This window comes from Thunnus albacares, chromosome 5, assembly GCF_914725855.1.
Source record: "Thunnus albacares chromosome 5, fThuAlb1.1, whole genome shotgun sequence".
NCBI lineage: Eukaryota > Metazoa > Chordata > Actinopteri > Scombriformes > Scombridae > Thunnus > Thunnus albacares.
In genome coordinates this window covers 26,351,880-26,371,495 of record NC_058110.1, presented here as the reverse complement: position 1 = coordinate 26,371,495, position 19,616 = coordinate 26,351,880, and the positions used below count along the sequence as shown (strand labels likewise).

The following is a 19,616-nucleotide window of genomic DNA, read 5'->3' as shown; positions in this document are numbered from 1 at the left end:
AAACAACAGCCCAGAGTGAAAGCTCAAGGGGAAAGTGCGCAAGGGAAGTGCACTCAGCCCTGTCTGCCCCGAGGACCTCCATGTTTACGACGGCAGGACCCCAGCAGTGTCTCCAAAGCCATCTTCACAAATGCCTGGAAGTTATTGCTTCTCTCCCTTCGGCTGTCCTGCGAGGGGATGAAACACAGACAGATACCTTCACTGGGGACACAGCAAATCACAGCACCTCATTTCCACACTGTCTGCCACATATAGGTGATTTCCAGTAGTGTCCCAAAACACTGAAAGCTTATATGAATTCAGCACAAAACTGTTTTTTTTTTAAAACTTGGGTATAGTCTGTGCACAGATTTAATTCACTGGGTTGAAAATAACATGCGCAAGAAATTTTTATAAATGCTTACCTCCTTGCTTCTTGTTATCATCTCCTTTCTGATCACCTTTCTTCGGCTGCTCTTTAGGACTCTGAGGTTGCTGTGAAGTGAAAGCAATATTAAATATATAGAATAAATATTTATAGATTGAGAGATGAAAATAAGGATTTTGTACTACATAATAATAATTTTCCTACCTTGGTAGTTGACTTCTTGTCCGACTTATTACCTGAAAATGGCGGAAATAATCACATGGAAACCAGTTTACTTTTGCTACACAAAAATATCATTTTTTTTTAATTCAATGAACATGCAGCTTCTCTAGTAGTAAATTAAAGAATTATATTCTTTTTTTTTTCTTTTTTTTTTGGAAATTAATGTTTGTTTTACGTTACTTACCTTTTGTTCCGGGCATGTTTGCTGTACTTCAGAGTCTGTGCTGGTTTCTGAGAATGCTGTGCTTAATGTGGCGCTCAACTCGGGCATTTATGGACGGAGCTTGTGAATGGCTCTGTCACTGGGGCCCCTTCGAGAAAGAGCACCATGAACAAGCAAAGAGCCCCGTCAGCTGAGCAGCATGCCCCACAGCTCTGCAGGTCTTTGCTGAGCCAGGCGAAACCTCAGAGCTGACCTTGTAATACTGCCATTGTGAACCCACTGGAACTGTGTGTTCACCTATTGTCCATGACAAGAAAGCGTTTCCATCATGTTACAGGCGAGGTGACAGCTTATGTTCATTTCTTTTAAATAGGGACTTTTTTAAATGTTATATACTGAATAGAGGATAGCAGATTATTTTTACCCCCTTAGAAACCATATGTGACTTCTCACATTTGGTTGTTACATATTATTACAAAAAAAATTAGTCCTCATATGTGTCAGCACTGTTAGAGCTGAGGACAATAGTAAGTGTGCTCAAATGTGTCACTCTTTGCATTCTTCATTGTGTGGACTTTCATGCAGGCTAGTAGGCTAATTATTTATGTGCTGATATTAAGCAATTGATTATATTTTCACCTCAGCAACCCGTGTAATCCCTAAAGACAACATTGTATGCAAACATAAGGAGTGCCATTGTTATCAGCTTGTGCTTAAACAGAATAAAATCATAATCCAGCGAGATTTTATAGTGTTGAAAATGTCTTTCCTATGAAAACATGATGTCGTAAATCAGGTTTGTGTCTGTTTCTGGCTGTCGGTCTGTTAAATATGAACCCTAATCCAGTCATATTGTGATTGTTTGGTCGTGTTTTATCCAACGATAAAAACAATCTAACTCAATATTGTGAGTCATCATGTAGCTGCACATCAGTCAGTGGGCTGGTGTCACCGTGTCATGTGACTTTACTGAACAGGCAGCGATGGAGAAAAGCTAGGAAGGTGAGCCGTTTCCACATATATTTCTCGGTGTTTCTTCGCTGTATTACCACAATAAACGCCCTGTTCTATGTATATAACTGCCAACTGATAGACTATCAAAGTACATTAAAGAGTGAATGGAAAATAAATGTTTATGCGAGGAGATCGTAGATGATGTTGTGGCTAACTTGCTAATTACTAGCTTGCTAGGTAACGTTAGCTTAGCGACATTAACCTAGCTGTCAAGCCTGTTCTTGGCTGTCTGCAAGGGGAAAAAATGCCCAAACCAATTATCTTTTGACTCCATTTGACTCCTTCGGTTCACCTCAATAATTATTAGCAGGTGTCAAACTCACATAGCTCAACAGCAAAGTCTTTTCCTGTGGTGCTATTAGATTCTGCACCATCACTTGGCTCTGTGTTGTGGAGGGAGGGTGGGGATGATACTTCACTTAAATGAATGTAACATTAATTTTAGCTAAGCTACACTCTCACACAGCACATAAATGTAAAGTTTATTAGTGAAAGTGGCTAAAATGTGAACTGAGTGTTGTGTATTTTTGCAGGAACGTGCCCTGGCAGTGGCTTCCTCTCTCTACCCAGAGTGCTTGTGTAATGGCAGCAGTTTGGCAGCAGGTTTTGGCAGTGGACGCAAGGTGAGACTCAGTCAGGCAGCAGGCTTTAATAGTCTAAACTGATGAAGAAACTGTTCAGACATGTAATTGCTTATGGATCACTTGTGAGTTATTGTGCGTGCTGTGTCACTTCTTTTCCCCTCCAGGTACAATGCTTACCGCACGCCTACCTTCCCACAGTTCCGAACTCAGTACATCCGCCGACGCAGCCAGCTGCTCAGAGAGAACGCCAAGTGTGGCTTTGAGCCGGGGCTGCGCAGGCAGTACCTGAGGCTGCGCAGTCAGCTGCTGGCCCTGCGCTATGGGCCCCTGTCTGAGCAGAGCAGCTTCAGGGCCAGCAGTGTGCGCAGCTCCCGCACCACACTGGACCGCATGGAGGTCAGACCCAAAGAAACAGAGAAAGGACAGGAACACAAAAAGAGAAGGAATAGAGGGGGGGGGTTTCTGTACTAATTTGGAAAAAGAAATATAAAAACATCTCAGAGTTACAACATATGAGAGCCATATGGATGGTTTGACTTTAGTTGTCAACAACCAGCAGCATAGCAAAACAAAACTTTGGTTGCCCATGCATATTAAGCTGAGCAGCTTGGTTGAAATGGCTGGCACTGCCCATGTGAATGGGATATATGACTAACTGAAAAATGCATGCTAATTTCAGTAAGTTTTCAAGATTTAATGATGGCTAATTTAAGATTATTTGTGGTCTGAAGTTGTATCCACTTGTACTCACTCCTACGAGGTTCTGTCTCCCCCTTTGGCTGTCTTCTCCCTCTCTGTTCTTGAGCAGGACTTCGAGGAGGACCCCCGCGCCCAAGGGGCTCGTGGTCACCGCCGGTCCGTCAGCAGAGGCTCCTACCAGCTACAGGCCCAGATGAACAGAGCTGTCTATGATGAGAGGTACCCAGAAGAACACTTCACAAAGATGCTCAACATGCATCCAACGTCTTGTCTCATCACCTTGAGCAAATGAATTCTTCGATTTATCTCTCTTTTGAACTATTGCGTTTTTTTTAGATTTATAGGTTGTAATTCAGATTTGGTTGCACTGAGTAATGATCAGACCTCTCATATTGATTTGTCAGCTGTGGGGAAGGGTTGTGAGGTGTGTTGTATTGATTTTATGCTTACATGGTGGTTTTTATTTCTGGCCGCAGGCCTCCGGGCAGTTTGGTGCCCACCTCAGTGGCAGAGGCCAGTCGTGCAATGGCCGGGGACACAACTTTGAGTGAAAATTATGCTTTTGCTGGAATGCACCACATATTTGACCAACATGTAGACTCTGCTGGTGAGTAAATGGTTACTAAGTTATAATAATCCATTTATAAACATTAAGCTTCAACATTTATTTCACCCTATTTTATCTTTTTGTCCTTCCACTTGTGTTTTTTTTAGTTCCACGTTTGCAGTTTGCCAATGATGACAAGCACCTCCTTGCTTGCTGCTCACTGGATGGCACCCTGTCCATCATGACGTTGTCCCCGCCTCCTGCCAGCGTGAAGGTGACTCTGAAAGGTCACGGTGGTCCGGTCACAGACTTTGCTTGGTCCCTCAGCAATGACATCATCGTGTCGACATCACTAGATGGGACTCTGCGTATCTGGAACACCGAGGATGGTCGATGCATACGAGAGGTCAGAGACCCAGAATCCAGCGAGTTGCTCTGCTGCACCTTCCAGCCCATGAATAATAACCTTACTGTGGTGAGTCTCATATATTTTTTAATACTAATTCAATACTGTCACAAAAAAAAACCTTGAGCAAGAGAATTGTTTTCAATTACAGGTAATTACATTAAAAATATTTGTAAGAAAAAAAAACATTTATTGTGATTTATTGTGTGATCATTTATTTCATAATCTAATTTCCTTGTTCTGCCAATATTTCTTTTGTGTCCTCCTTTATAATTGATAAATGAGGAGGCATTGTTTTTTGTCAATATTCTGTGCCATCATTCTACTAGATTTTTAAGAATATTTAAATATTTTTCCTCTCTAACCTTCAGTTTTTTAAGGTGTACTACTGCACTACAGTCATCATATGAATAAAGCTCTGATTATATGTTTGCAGCATCATCATCTGCCGCCTGCTTTCATTTCTGTGATTATTTGGGGAAAAACAAATGATAATAGTTGTGTTTCTGGAATAAATATTGAAGTTACCTTATATTGATATCACAGTAAAGTAGTGATCACTTCATTTGCTTATTTTGTTCAAGGATTTATTGATTTTGTTTCTATAAAATGAAATGAAAAAAAATCACAATTTCTCAGCATGTTTTATCTGTCCGTTAGTCCAAAACCCAAAGAAATTCAATTAACTATTATATTAGATAAATGAGTTGAGAAGCTGGAACCAGATAATGTAGATAATTTGTGAAAATTGATGATTGATTAACTAATCGTTTCAGCCCTAAATATTTGGCACTTGAAATGAGTTGCGTAGCTGTATATATTACTGTAATAAGTCTCATGAGAGCCTCAAATAGAACATTAAACATTCAGTATGTCACAAACTATTTTTACATTTCAAAGGTCTGAATTTCTATCCCAAGCCCGCATGGTGCAGTTTGAAACTGTGTTAGCAGATTTTGCCTTACAGAGAGGACTGGAACCAGTGAGAAAGACGTTTATATATCAGTTTTTGTGTCAAATGGCAAAAAGGCTGTGAGGCAAGGTGCTGGTTAAACCAGAAAAATGCCAGAAATACTCTTGTCATTTGTCTGTTACTTTTTATACTTACAGGCACAATTTTGTTACAGTTGGGCCTCTGTGATCCTGGTATAAAGAATGACTTGTGCAGCTTTTATTTCCTCTTCAAAGTTCATAACATGCTGTCAAATTAATTAATCATCATGCATTTTATTTTATTAAAACCTTGTCTGATTTTTTTGTGTGATGTGTATTCACAAAACGTTGCATGCAAAGCTACTGTGCAGACATTGATTAAAATTTCAGAATTAAATGTCATCTTTTGTAACAAAAACAAAAGTGGTAAATGTCTTGGATAATTTGGATTTAACTCTGCTTTTTCAGTGGGAAATACTTTTAATTGATGAGCAGAATGTGAAATGAAAGCAGAGACTTGCACACCCGTGTCCATTTATGCCTCATTAAATTGATGAGGGAGATAGATATTTGTTTTTAATTGACAGTCAGTGCCAACAAGAAGGACTATGAGTGGAAGAAATAGATGTCTTAAGCACAGACATTCAAATCTGGTTTGTACAAATTTAACTGACTGGTCTACCAGAGCAGCCATATATTGGTCTCATTTGCATGAACACCAGATGAGAGTAGAAACAGAAAGTATCTACATTTCCAACACATGGCACATTAATGCACGTTATGCAGAGATTACAAGATCAACCTACATGGGGTTTCACCTAGTCTAATTGCACCAGAAAAAAAAAAACATCTACCAGTGCTTTTCTCAGGGCTGCCTTTGGAAATAATAAAGGTCCTCACTACCAGTTCTGTGTTGCAGGTGGGGAACAGCAAGCACCACCTGCAGGTGGTGAACATCTCCACTGGGAAGAAGGTGAAGGGGGGCTCCAGTAAGCTGACAGGCCGTGTGCTGTCTCTCTCCTTTGATGCTCCGGGGAGGATCCTTTGGGCTGGTGATGACAGGGGGAGCATCTTCTCTTTCCTCTTTGACATGGCCACAGGTATGCTTACAGTATCTCCATCTGGCAGAGGGCAAAGTGTTTCATGACTGAATTACAAATTACTATCAGGTTTTGCGTTGTGAATTAATGGTGTCTCTGTTTGAGAGGGAAAGCGGTTGATGTGTTACTGCCGGTCTCCGCTGTTTCTGCCTGCCCCCTCCCACAGGGAAGCTGACCAAAGCCAAGCGTCTGGTGGTGAGTGAAGGCAGCTCCATCTGCAGCATATCTGCTCGGTCCTGGATTAGCCGAGAGGCCAGAGACCCCTCCCTGCTGGTCAACGCCTGTGTCAATAAGCTTCTGCTGTACAGGTCAGTTTGTAAGGACAAGTCACTGTTTAGTAATGGGCAGTTTTGTCTCTGCTGTGCAGAAATAAAATTCAAAGCTATAACGTCTTCACTTGTGATGCGTGTATGTGATGATGTGTTTATATTGTTGCATTGAATATGATCCGTTATGCCACCTTTGCGTTTACAGGGTGGTAGATAATGAAGGCACACTACAGCTGAAGAGGAGTTTCCCCATCCAGCACGGTTCCCAGCTCGTTCATAGCATCTTCTGTCCCCTCATGTCTTTCAGACAGGGAGCTTGTGTTGGTAAGAAGTGTTCCTGCTGTGATATTTGAATAGAAAATTAGTCCACAGTTCATTAAATGCTGCAGGCAATCCGGTGTGAAAGAAAGATATGCAAAAAATAGCATAGTGCTGCTTTTGGATAAAACAAGCCAAATTAGCAACCTTTAAGCAACCTATCTTGTTTTTAAGCTTGAATGCATTTTGAGTTAATTTGATTATTGTTCATCAACCAAAAGGTTGCAGAATGTTCAAAAATCACAGGAGTATATAATCAATTGAAGTTATACAGTGAGTTGTTTACATGGGAGCATTAATATTTGACACCGTTCTACCTCAGAGCTTCACCTTCCTTGACTTTCCTCACCGTAATTATTCCCCACAGTTCATTTTATTCAAGGCTTGTCAGTGTTTAAATTATCAGGTTTGCGTCTCCAATTAACAGAAGTATCTCAGTCATAAAAAATACCCTTGAGAATCTTCAGTTGAGGCTGTGTTGTAATTTAATTGTTACAAAAGCCACTGATGTTTTGCAACATGATTGCTTACATTACATTTTTTTTAAAAAAGGACACGAACTGACAAACAGTGGAGGATACCTGAGAAGTGCTTCGGCCTCATATCTGTAGCTCTGCAGTGTTGAGCAGCATCTCTATATACTTTTTTTGTCTGATAGAAATTTAAAGGGTTTATTGCACATGCAGGCCATTTTATGGTTGTCACAATAATAATTGTGTCTTCAGATTGTTTAGAAGCAGTGTGAACTACAGAGATATTCATTTAAAATTCAAATTCTCATCGAACCATTGGAGGAATTGTCATAACAAGACATTCATCATTTATTTATTTAGTTGCCATGGTCATTTCTCCTCACCAATTCATTTCTTATTCTTTCCCTCTAATACAGTGACCGGCAGCGAGGACGCCTGTGTCTACTTCTTCGACGTCGAACGCAACACCAAGGCGATAGTGAACAAGTTACAGGGTCACGGGGGACCAGTTCTGGATGTCAGCTTCAATTGTGACGAGAGTTTACTGGCCTCAGCTGATTCCACAGGCATGGTCATCATCTGGAGGCGGGAGCAAAAGTGACTGATCCACCAATAAAATGCTTCCATCCAACTGCATACAAAAGGCCTGCCGCTCCTTAACCGTCCAATAACAACGTCTGTAGATTTTCACCGGGATGTAACAGGCTGCGTTAAACGTTTAATGTAATGATACTCAAGTGCAATCAGTACACCATGTTGTGTAGGTGGCTGGGATTTCTTAATTCAAGGGGTTTGGGGGGGCGGGTTATGTGTGTATGTGTCAGTACTCCTACAGCTGCAGCTGAGGAAATTGCTTTTCAACACAAAAAGAAAGAGCACTACTCCCATGCATGTGTCATGGCTTACCTACTTGTAGGGGGTATGACTGAATTCATGTGAAGAGGATACGACGCAATCTTCCAGAGAAACCAGTTCCATCACTTTGTATCACACTGACAGTCCCTCTGGCATAGATCTAGTTCACTATTTATGTAACTGTTATTCAAGCAGCGTAATCAAGTGTAGTAAAAAACCGCCTTATTTGATTTCAGTTCTGCAGTCGCCTGTTTTTAATTTGAGACCATGTGCATGATGTTGAACTCAGAATCGGTCAGTCGGCATATCAAGCTGATCATCGCAAAAGATAAACAAGTGTGTTTTTAAGTATGTTTGTACTTATTTGTATGTGTGTGTGTGTGTGTGTGTGTGTGTGTGTATGTGTGTGTATTCAGTTCATGCTGGTTGCTTATTCATATAATTTATTTAACGCACATGTATACAGAATAAAACTACTGTAACTGTCAGTAGTCTTTGTTTCTTTCTCTTTTTTTTTTTTTTTTTTTACAAAAATATATTTGAAACAATGGGATATTTTAAAAAAAGAAGAGCTTAATGTAGTGGGTTGGTGAAACCTTCAGTGTAGGAGAGTATTAGTCATTGTGTGGGTCTTCAACATCCACACAGGATTTCCCCTACATGAATGACTAAAAGGTGTGTAAAAATGTACTGCTGCATTTGGACCTGAGCAACATATCTATAATATTGTGTCATGTGATAAGATGATGTTGGCATTTTGGCATTATAAAAGAGCTTATATGTTCTCTTTTTGTGGATTTAAAGGTTCAATAATACTTGACCTTTGAAATGTGTTCTAGCTAAGAAAAATAGTCAATTCTCCTGCCAGTTTAGCCATCAATCATCATAATTGCATTAATGATTGTTTTAGCCACGCTAGCAGTGTTGATTTGTCCAATGCTTTGGTCCAGGATGAAATATCTCAAAACTATTGCATTGATTACCATGATTTCTCTTTTTGTTTACAGACATTCATGTTCCCCAGAGGATGAATCCTTACGACTTTAGGATCCCCCTCTTGTCTAGCACCACCAAGAGATTTTTGTGACATTAGTGGTTCAGAGAGAAATATCTCCAAAACTATCAGATGGATTGCTGTGAAATTTGCTACAGATGTTCAAGTTCCTCAATCTGCTTATTTAGTTTATGACCAGATACCTGAAACCCATTACTCTCAGCTGTTCTATACATTTAGTGTTAATGAGCAAATGTTAAAATGCTAACACGCTAAAACTAAGATGGTAAACCCGGTAAATCTTACCTGCTAAAAATTAGCATTACGAGCATGTTAGCACTGAGCTCAAAGCACTGCGGTGAAGTTTTGTTTTACTTGTCTTGTTCAGTTTCTTAGTATCTTCTTAAATCACCATTAATCATCCCTAAAATGTCCTGACATCATCAATACTGAATTTTGTCAACATCACCAAGATGTAGTTGTACGCACACTGCCAACATTAACCATCAGGTAGATTCCCAACCTTTAAAATAAAGAAATGTCTACTTGTATAACCCCATATGGTCTTAGAGTTGACATGAGTTGTGAGCAGTTCAATCAAAGAGTGATTTTTTCTTTTCCAATATTGTTTCATTTGATGGATTTTTAGAAGCACAAGAGGTAAAAGTATCAAGTATTTCACAAAACAGCAAAATCAGGGGGAAAAAAAGCTTAACAGAAGGGTCTTGTGACCTTCATTTTTTTTTCTTGGGACCCTTTGAGGGGTCCTGACCCCCAGGTTGAGAACCACTGAGGTAGATCAAATCACACAGCTCCTACACATGAAGAATTTCTATTTTCTAGGCTTAGACAAGCTATAAAAATGACATATTAGTCCTGCATTGTCAGACTAATGTATCATGGCTATGCGAGACATTAGTCTCACATTGCCATTTCCACACTGTTTGCACCGTCACAGCTCACGAAAAAGAAATACATAATCAACTGAAAATTGTAGAAAGAGATTGGAAAAAAGTCACAGGGAAACATATTTTTTGTACATTTTGAACAATTTTTGTACATTTTGTACAAAACTGCATTTGTATGAATGTGTAGTTTTACGGTTGGAACAGATGTGTGATTTATGCACAAATGCAGCATCTTGAGACATGATTGTTTTCCTCTCAAGGTTGGTGAGGGTATTGTGACGTACAAATGTGGCTGTGTGGGAGTGAAAACACAATGAATGGTTGCTGTCTGGGAAGGTCAGGACAGGGGCTTTGTTTAAAACAGGCAGGATAGGTGATAAAAGCAAGGAAACCTGTCTAAGAGAGCTACACAAAAACTTCTCCTGCATGAACCTGAGTGCTCTGATAGGACAATGCAACAAGGCCTCTGCACAACTCTGTATCTTCAGAACATACAGTGGGCGAGGATAAGTTTTCACAAATGAGTAAGACGGCCTTTGTTGTGATGTATCTTAGAGAGAAGTGGGAAGAAAACTAAAAATAAAAGTACTTGGATGAATCTTCAACATCAGTTCTGGGGAGACAGAGAGGCACAGTCGGATACAACCTGTTAAACCTGGACTATTTAGAGGATGTTCACACAGTTGATGCTTCTCACTATGGAAACATCTTTTTCTATCCGCCTCTGTTTGAGTGCGCAAATACAGACAATGGAAATTATCTCTCATTCAAATTTAAAATATAGGCTAATTGTTTATTGAGAGAATACACAATCATACGACTGCTGGATTTCAATCAGGCTATAATTAAGATTGAATTTCTTTTTTACCAACCCTTTCCATTTTATTTTATAATGCCAGAAACATAATTATGTGGTATGGTTGGTTGCATAAAGTTTGCTGTATATATGGAATCTGTATGAACAGTTTTTTTTCCAATAGGGAGAAAGAGATTCAGGACATTACATGTTTTATTAATGTGCTTTAAGTTCCTTATCTTGCAGAGGAACTCTTTACAACAACATTTAAGATATTCTATTATTAGCAGTAGTATTCTTAAAATTTGTCAGATTGTGGAATCCTCATACCTGTAAAATTAACTTTAATTCATCCAGACATCATACTGTAACATATGTCAGTTTAAACCTTCCTACAATTTTGAATAAATGAGAAAATATTGTTTTTCTGGTCTGTTGAGTGATTGGATATATTTCGCCTTAAATCCATTTCTCTGTTTGCACAAAAGATTTGACATCTGCTACTTGGAAAGCCTGGGAGAGAGTTGCAGTTATTTTTATTTATATGATTTTACAGTCCTCACTTCTCTGATTTTATGTGGTATTAAATGTTCTCTTCTGGGATATGTCATTTGATGTAATGACACCGCATATCCAGGTTCTACATCTGAGCATCAACATCAAATGCTAGTTTTAAATGTCCTTAATCTCTGGGGTTTGCAAGTCCTTCAGTACGTTTATACTTGAGTGCTCTCATTCTTTTGCCTTTCTTATCTGTTTTTGCAACACATTTTTCAAGGACCTCGCAATTTACAGTATGTGTTTATGCTTCATCGGTTAAAGCGAGACTAGGGTAACTTTTATAGAAAGAAATACACATTCTTGAATTCATAAGAAATAAAATGCATCCTCATTCAAGTCAATACACTCAAGGGTTTAGCTCCTTGGTCTGGTATGACTGGTAGCTTATGGTGGCTAATGTTAGTAAACTTTAGACATTGCTTTGTCAGTTTGTTGACTTTATTTCTCTTCTCTATTTGTGCTACTGTGACGCTATGTTTTAGCATTTAGTTTTATTGTAGGAAGGTTTAAGTAGATTATAGACCACAAGCTTCAAAACCTTAGTTGGATCCACACATGCCACATTATTTGTTTCTATAGTTGTTCACTTCAAGCCTCGTATAACAATTCAATTTTGTAGATATCTCTTCACTCTTTTGTGTATTTGTACACCTGCCTCCACAGATATGAAAGGTTGGTACCAGAGTAAGAAATCACAAACCCTTTTGACTCCACAGAGATTGTTGGTCAGTGCTCAGTGGAGGGGAAAGAGTCCAGACATCTTTTTCATTTCATGCAGTCAAGTGTGCAAAGCTAGACTGATGTGTCACAATTTTACCTTTTTTTTGTTGTTTATGTTCAGGGACTAAAATGCACATAGGATGTAATTTGTGCTACATGTAAATTGGTCTATTTCCTGTGAAGTGTTTCTCCACAGCGGTCGAGCCATTTCAACATCCAGGCAGGTCATAACTCAGAATGCATCAAAAGTAGAGTCTTTATTGATGAGTGGGCAAAAGAACCACCTCAGTTAAACTGTACAGTTACAGAATATCATCTCGCGAAGGAATGCCAGACGTAAAAATTATGGACCTCAGTTCACTTTTCACTTTGTCTTTCCATATCAACATCTGTACAAGTTGTAATCCCCGGTCTTGAATCTATGAAATGCAGTGGAATGCATGCTAATACAGTATGCTGTGCAAGTGTCCACATTTAGAAAATTTACTGCACAAATATATCTATGCCTAACATACTGTAGGTCAGACTTTTGCATTACATGAATCATAATTTGGAGAGACAACTCAATGTAGTCTAAGTCGGTTTCCATACATCAAACATCTCTGGGGTCGTATCCAGCCTGAAGACGTTTAGATTTTGAACATACTGATCCACACACTCAAATGGTGACATTAATGTTGAGGGGAAATATAAGAGGGCCTGGTAACATTCAAGTTTCCTTCATATTAAGTGCCACTTCATTTCTTCTTCATTTTTCTGTATTCTGGTGAGAGCATAACAGTACTTTAAATACATTCCCAAGATCATCATTTGCAAATAAATGTTCATTTGCAAATGATTTTTTTTTTAAAATACGTAATTTACATAATCATTCAAGTCATTAAATCCTATGGATTGTTTGCAATGTACAAGTATAGTTTTCTAATTATTCGGTCCCCTTTTTCATAATCCATCTGTATTTAACATTTGCTTGTACATTAACATTAAAAATCAGACATTTTCAGGTATGAAAATCAATTTATAGGATAAATTTCCATATGATGACTACTCAATTTTGCATGATTTTGAGACCGCAAGATGAGACTGCTTTCATATTGACTCAATATTACTGGAACCTTTTTCATCATCATTATTTCTCTTTTTTTCTTCCTCCCTCCTTCTCTTCCTACCTCTCACGCACACATACACACAAATGCTATATAAAAACACACAAGCAGGAATATACATTCCTGTACAGTCTGTACAATATGAAATCAAGTCATATTTCAAAATAGTGTCATCTGCTTAACATGTATTGTTTACAAATAAAGGAAAACAGGCATTTTTTTATGATACAAAGAAACCTGACACGCCCTAAATCAAGTCCAAAAAATCAAGCATGTTAGGGGCTTCTTGGGTTCACAACAGCTATTTAAATGTATCCAAGGGTACTGGGTCCATTCGATATTCTGCAGTCTCCTTTGAATTACATGAAAAGGCGTCCAGGGTGGTCTATCAATCCATTTAGACCCTTTGAGTTCCTTGATGTGTTTCAGAGTTAGTAACGCTCTGATCAACACTTTCTATTCACAGTCCACAGCACATTTCTTCAAGGATTTCAACTCTCCGTGTGTCTGTTTTGTGCCTCATGTGACACAGAAACTAATTTTCGGTTGAAAGCTCTGGGGCGTGTCCCTCTGAAATAAGGCAACAATATTTTTAAAATGGCAACTGTCACACTTACTTGGAGTGGTGATTGTTGTGATCATTCTAGTACCTCATCAGAAATACAAGCCATTAAAGTGTTACCAGGGCTTTTTTTATCGCCCTGTTCAAACCTCCGCACCTTAAACATTTACTCGAATATCAACATTCTTAATAAAATGGCACTGTGCCTGCATTTGTTGGCAAAAATTTGATTTTGTAGTGCAAAACAACAAAACAGACGCTGACACTTAACCAAGGTGCATTACATCGCTTCTATTCTCCAAATTTCCCTTAAAAACCTGAAACATTCTCTTTGTTAAGCTTATATCTTATCACATAATGCAGTAGGCCTCATCTTGGGGCAGGTGTTGTTTAGTCCTCCAGTAGGTGGGCAGGTGAGCTCTCAGCACTTTTCTCAGGTCCTCGTTGAGCAGGAGACAGAAGATGGGGTTGACTCCAGCCTGGGCGAAGCTCATCCACACTGTGATGGAAAGATACCTGTGAGGGATGGTGCAGGACTTGACAAACACCCTCCAGAAGCATGCCACGATGTAGGGAGCCCAGAGGACCAAGAAAAGCAGGGTGATGGTGTAGAACATCCTGCCCAGCCTCCTCTCTGACCTCACCTCTTCCATCCCAAGCAGCCGCCGGTGTTGATTGTGTAAATTCTGCCTGATGCCCAACAGAGTGGGTGGCATGGGGCCACGACCGAACCCTGCAATCCAGTTAGCTGCAGCTTGACCTGTTGCCCCAGGACCGTGGAAGGTCCAGTTCTGGCTGATAGCTGGCACTAGCTGGACAGGTTTCATCTTGCGGTGCCTGTACTCAAACAGCAGCAGCTTGGCGTAGAAACCGTGGGTGGCCAGGACCACCACAGCCAGCATGAGCATGAAGCCCAGGGTGTCGTTGGTCTTCAGGTAGCGGTGTTCAAAAATGCACTGGTCCTCATCACGGATGAACTTGTATGTCCCCACATCAAAGACAGGTGGGAACGCCATGGCAACAGCCAGAGTCCACACCATGCAAATGATGGCGGCGCAGGTCCAGATGGTCATGCGCTTGGCGTAGAACCGGTGGTGGGCGATGGCAAGGTAGCGGGTGACAGCCACACAAAACAGCATGAAGGCAGCGTGAAAACAAAACAGCACAGCCATAAAAGCCACAACTTTACAACTCAAGGCACTGTAAGTCCAGGCCGAGCTGTTGTGGACGGAAACCAGCACAAATGGGAAGCAAGCAGCAGAGCGAACTGCATCAGCCAGGCACAGGTCCAGGAGAAAGAAGTAGGGGGCCTTGTGAAGTGTCCTGTCTCGTAGGACCAGCAGGGAGACCAAGAGGTTGCCTACAAGGCTGACACAGATGATCATCCCCAAGAAGACCAGCTTAAAGTAGGCAGACACATCTGTGGCAGAGGTTCCTCCATTGCTGCTGCCGTCACTGCTGCTGCTGCTGCTGCTGCCGCCTCTTGCCAGTCCACTCTGTGAAGCCAGCACAGCCAGTAAACTACCTGGGCCATCGATGGCAAAGCTTTGGTTAGCCATTCTATCACCTTCCACAGGAGCCTGCCTGGTACAGGCCCTTTATAAACACTACTGATCCTCCTATAGCCGTCGTCTCCTGCGGCTCTCTCGTCTTTACAAGGAGAGGCCGTAAGGATCCTTTCTACATGACAGACTCATCTTTCCTCTTTGTCCACAACCTCACCACCTGTGAACAGAGACACACATTTTGAAGAATGAAAAACAAGATGTCTGACATGCACTCCACTAAATGGAAACAAAACTTACAGTTACCAGCATGGATACAGAAGTGCTGTGTTGGGCAACACAGTGGAAATCTTTGCCTTCCTGTTTCTCTAAGGCTGGGATCAGATCAGCAGCTCTACAGCATGCCAGCTCCTTGGCTCTCTCAGTAATTACCTTGCCCGTTGCTAAGATACAACAGCTCACATACTTTGTGCAAGTGTGGGTGTTTGAGTGAATGCATGGGGGTGTACAGGGGGATGGAGCAGACACAGTACAACCAACACTGGGCATGTCCAACAAACAGAGATGTTGTAAATGAGCAAAGAACATTTTATGCTTTCTCTCTGCTGCTCTGTGTATGCGTGTGTGTGCACGTGACAAGTCAGTTTAAGAGCAGAGGGTGTAATCTGTACCATTCACAGGATATAACAAATGTAAGAATACAAAGGCAGGGCAGGGAGCAATTCGGTTTTTACCATACAGGCCTACATATGAAATGTGGAAGAGAAAAGGATCAGGCCTCAATATTTTAGAAAGGAACCTAAAAAATGAGCCATATAAAGATTAAAAACATTCCAATAATACTAATAAAAAAAACAGATCTGAGATGCAGCCTCACCTAAAAACTCATTTATAGGCATAAGGTAATGATGATGCATAACTGTGCTTGTCTGGGTGGGCCTTGTCTATGTAGGCCATGAAACACAAAGTGATTTGCTGTAACTATAGGCTTCTCTTCCCCCCTCTCACCCCCCCATACATAACAGCCCTCTGCCACCTTGACAAATATCATTTCACCTGATTAGATGGCTGCCATGTCAGCTAGGCCGGAAACACAGGCTGAAGTGGAAAAACAGATGAACAGGTGTCAAAATCACCTCTGCTTCGTGTGTGTGTGTGTGTTTCTATGTGTGTGTGCGTGTGTGTGTGTGTGCGTGTGTGTGTGTGTGAGAGAGAGAGAGATGATAACCTACCTTTCATCCCCTCATTTTTTTTATTTATTTTTTTGGATCTGTTCTTCTGGCACGGCAAAAAACCAAAAAAAATGACCCCAGTCGCTTTGTTTCACTGTTTGTTAAATCGAGAGAAAAACACATAATAAAGCCTCATGCTCTTGCTGTGCTCTCAGGCTCAAACAACACCTGTTATGCATAAATCCATCGCAAGGAAATCGAATAGAGCAACATATAATAAACATAAGACGTTATAGAGGCTATCTAATAATCAACAGCTGATCAAACAATCCAGGATGAGGAGTCTGCTGTTAAGCCAGATATATATTTAAAAAAAAAAATCCACTGCCACCCTTTTACTGTTTCATAGAGAGGGATGTGTTCATTTGGTCTGTGTCTGAATATCATCCGAGAAAACAGATTTTATGTTGCATCACGTCGAAGATGGATTTCCAGAAGACTAGAAGCAGACGCGATACAAAAAAAAATATATCTTGTTCTGTTCATATATCCAAATGATGTCAGATTTTCAATGCTTATAATAACCCACCCACAAACGTTAGAGAGGAAAAAAAGATCGCGCATCCCCTAAATGAACCGTCTTGGCATGTATATTGGCTAGTGGCACCAGAACAATTAGTCCACACAGACAACAGCCTCGATACGTCTCTTTTTCCCATCTTTCAGTCACAAAAAAAAGGCGATGTATTTACCCCGAACAGTTAATATGCAGTCTTTGTTTTGCTGTCCAGCGAAGGTGGGCTACATCTTAATAGTCCACAATTAAAGCCTCCATGACAGAATAAATGCATGTTTCGACAAATCCAGCGATGCCACAGGGAGGGGGATTCACATCGCCGACGCTGTCGAAATCACGATTTTATTTTATTTTTTTAATAAAAAGAAAAAAAAAGAAAAGAAAAACAGGAAAAAGAAAAACAACACGGCTGGATTAGGCGAATTATTCCTGAATAATCCCAATTATGGCTGCTTGCAAGGAGGCAGCTCGCACATTCGCGGAATCCGTCGGTTTTATTCGGAGAGAGGGAGAGAGAGAGAGAGAGAGAGAGAGAGAGGGAGGGAGAGATGGAGGGGGGAGAGAGAGAGAGAGAGAGAGAGAGGGAGAGAGGCGGACCTGTGCAGTATGGTGGGCCATGTAACTTGAAAGTGATGTTTTATTCTAACCGTCTCTCCCGCATCATGTATGACGCGTCTGTTTTCTCCAGTACGAACACAGAGAGGAGCTCCAGCTGTCAACAAACTTGCGCATGTCTTTCATTGGCTCCCCTGCCCTTGGTGACAGACTGGACCTAAAATGACACAGACAGGCCTGACAGGGGCGCAGCAAGGAATTCTGGGTCCTCTGGAAGAATATATAGGGCCTCCATAAAAACAACATCATCATCATCATCATCCCGTACGGTTAATACAGTGTTTTCATTTTCTGTTCTTGATATTTTAATGTTTGTGATTTGTAGCAGTGGGAACACACTATGCAGCTTTCTGCAGGGTTTTTTTTTTACACTGTATCTAGTTCCCTGCATTTCCATTAATGTGATGCACCATCGTTTGTACTTTGCACCTTCCTGTAGTTTATATTTTCTATGTTTACTTCATCCAGTATTATTATAGTATGTGTGTACTTTTTATTTGCCACGCTTGCAAATGAAAAATTATAAGATGGATCAGTGTTAAAATTTGTACAGACATTCATGGTCATCTGACAATGAATCCTACTGATTTAAAGGGGCAATGTGTAAGATTTAGTGGCATCTAGAGGAACAGACTTGAAAGAAATGGAATATAATATTCATAAGTGTGTTTTAATTAGTGTATAATCACCTGAAAATAAGAATTGTTGTGTTTTCGTTACCTTAGAATGAACCCTGAGTGGGTCCCCTTCCACGGAGACCGCCATGTTGCACCGCCATGTTTCTACAGTAGCCCAGAATGGACAAACCAAATACTGGCTTTAGAGAGGGCTTTTTTTAATTTTCGCAACAAATAGATGGATTACTTTAAAATTAGATAGACACATTTGTGTGCTCCACATGATTAACTGTAATATCTTTGATCCCTTAACTTATCATCTACGCAGCATTAAACTGCTGCTGGTTAAATTCTTAATGGATGACGGGACAAATTTGTTTTTATGACCGTTCAGTCTGCATTTTGGAACTCTAAACCATCTGCCAGAATGTAAACACTCGTATTCAAAATGATGAATGTAAGAGGGATAATTAGATATTTTCTGTGCCCCTCTAAGCACAAACTTCTAAACCTGAAGAGAATGCAGTTCTTCCCTCCCTTTAAGCTTCATAGCAGTCTGCACAGATGACTAAACTTGGATTTTAATTGGACTGACAGGTTATTAAACTAAAATTTCACTTATTCAGACACCTGAAAAACTGCATTCTCATTATCATCAGCTTGTGTTTAGTGCTCATGTTATCGTGCTAATACACTAAACTAAGATGATGAACATGGTAAACATTGCACCTGCTAATCAGCATGCTAACATGCTCATGCTATTAGCATGCTGCTGTTAGCATTTAGCTCCAAGCACTGCTGTAGGTACAGTCCCATAGAGCCTCTAATGTAGCTGTAGACTGTTATGTTTGTTTTTTGTAACATTATATGTAACACAGTAACACAGATGCACCTTTCTGCACAGTTGCTTGTACATGGTAACATTGTAACTGGTACAATGAATGATTTGCACCATCATTTCTTCTTTGCAGCCCCATTTTTTATTATGTATGTATACAGTATGTATATTTATACTATACATAGTGTATTATTGTATGGATAAATACTATGTAGGCTATACAAATAAATATATACATGCACACATTTATTTCACTATGCATCCCAGTTTTCTTCTGAATAAAGGTGTATTGTATACACTGGAGATTTACACTCTGTAGAAGGAATTTAAAAACTCACAATCTGATTTGTCCTCAAACTCAGTGACCTTAACCAAAGTTAAAGTGTTAATGTTGCCTCTTTTTTATACCAGACAGAAGAGAGGTGACAGGAAATGAGGGCAGACGTCTTGCAACAAATGTCCCCAGCTAGACTTGAAGCAGGAACATTGCAGTCGCAACACCAAAGAAACCTGCAAAATTGATGCACTAACCCCGAATTGGAAGCTTCGTTTTCTGATTCTGAGGCTACAGTCAACCACATTATTAACAGTCCGAGAACAAATGCTTGGCAACGAACGATACCGAGGTATCATGCCTACAGTAAAGTAAACATAGTTTAATGAACATTTATGCCCTCTTCATTTTTCAAGTAAAT

General features: G+C 40.2%; 2 protein-coding genes across 5 annotated transcripts; one reads left to right on the top strand and one right to left on the bottom strand.

The window, feature by feature from the left end:
- Positions 1-1,648: 1,648 nt before the first annotated feature.
- wdr13 (WD repeat domain 13) lies at positions 1,649-8,438 on the top strand. 2 transcript variants are annotated; one of them, XM_044351056.1, is made up of 10 exons: positions 1,649-1,754; positions 2,300-2,389; positions 2,515-2,746; positions 3,159-3,268; positions 3,526-3,656; positions 3,764-4,071; positions 5,855-6,035; positions 6,202-6,343; positions 6,510-6,628; positions 7,512-8,438. In XM_044351056.1, exons 2-10 carry the CDS (start codon positions 2,349-2,351, stop codon positions 7,694-7,696), a joined length of 1,449 nt encoding a protein of 482 aa, XP_044206991.1. In that variant the 5' UTR covers positions 1,649-1,754; positions 2,300-2,348; the 3' UTR covers positions 7,697-8,438. The 2 variants fall into 2 exon arrangements, with proteins under 2 accessions (XP_044206991.1, XP_044206992.1); XM_044351057.1 differs by lacking the exon at positions 2,515-2,746.
- A 3,728-nt stretch (positions 8,439-12,166) lies between these two features.
- LOC122983219 (probable G-protein coupled receptor 173) lies at positions 12,167-18,086 on the bottom strand. 3 transcript variants are annotated; one of them, XM_044353002.1, is made up of 3 exons: positions 17,499-18,086; positions 16,159-16,200; positions 12,167-15,322 (listed from the first exon to the last, which is right to left on the bottom strand). In XM_044353002.1, exon 3 carries the CDS (start codon positions 15,154-15,156, stop codon positions 13,948-13,950), a length of 1,209 nt encoding a protein of 402 aa, XP_044208937.1. In that variant the 5' UTR covers positions 15,157-15,322; positions 16,159-16,200; positions 17,499-18,086; the 3' UTR covers positions 12,167-13,947. The 3 variants fall into 3 exon arrangements, with proteins under 3 accessions (XP_044208937.1, XP_044208936.1, XP_044208938.1); XM_044353001.1 differs by lacking the exon at positions 17,499-18,086 and adding an exon at positions 16,335-16,375; XM_044353003.1 differs by lacking the exons at positions 16,159-16,200; positions 17,499-18,086 and adding an exon at positions 16,335-16,376.
- Positions 18,087-19,616: the final 1,530 nt, after the last annotated feature.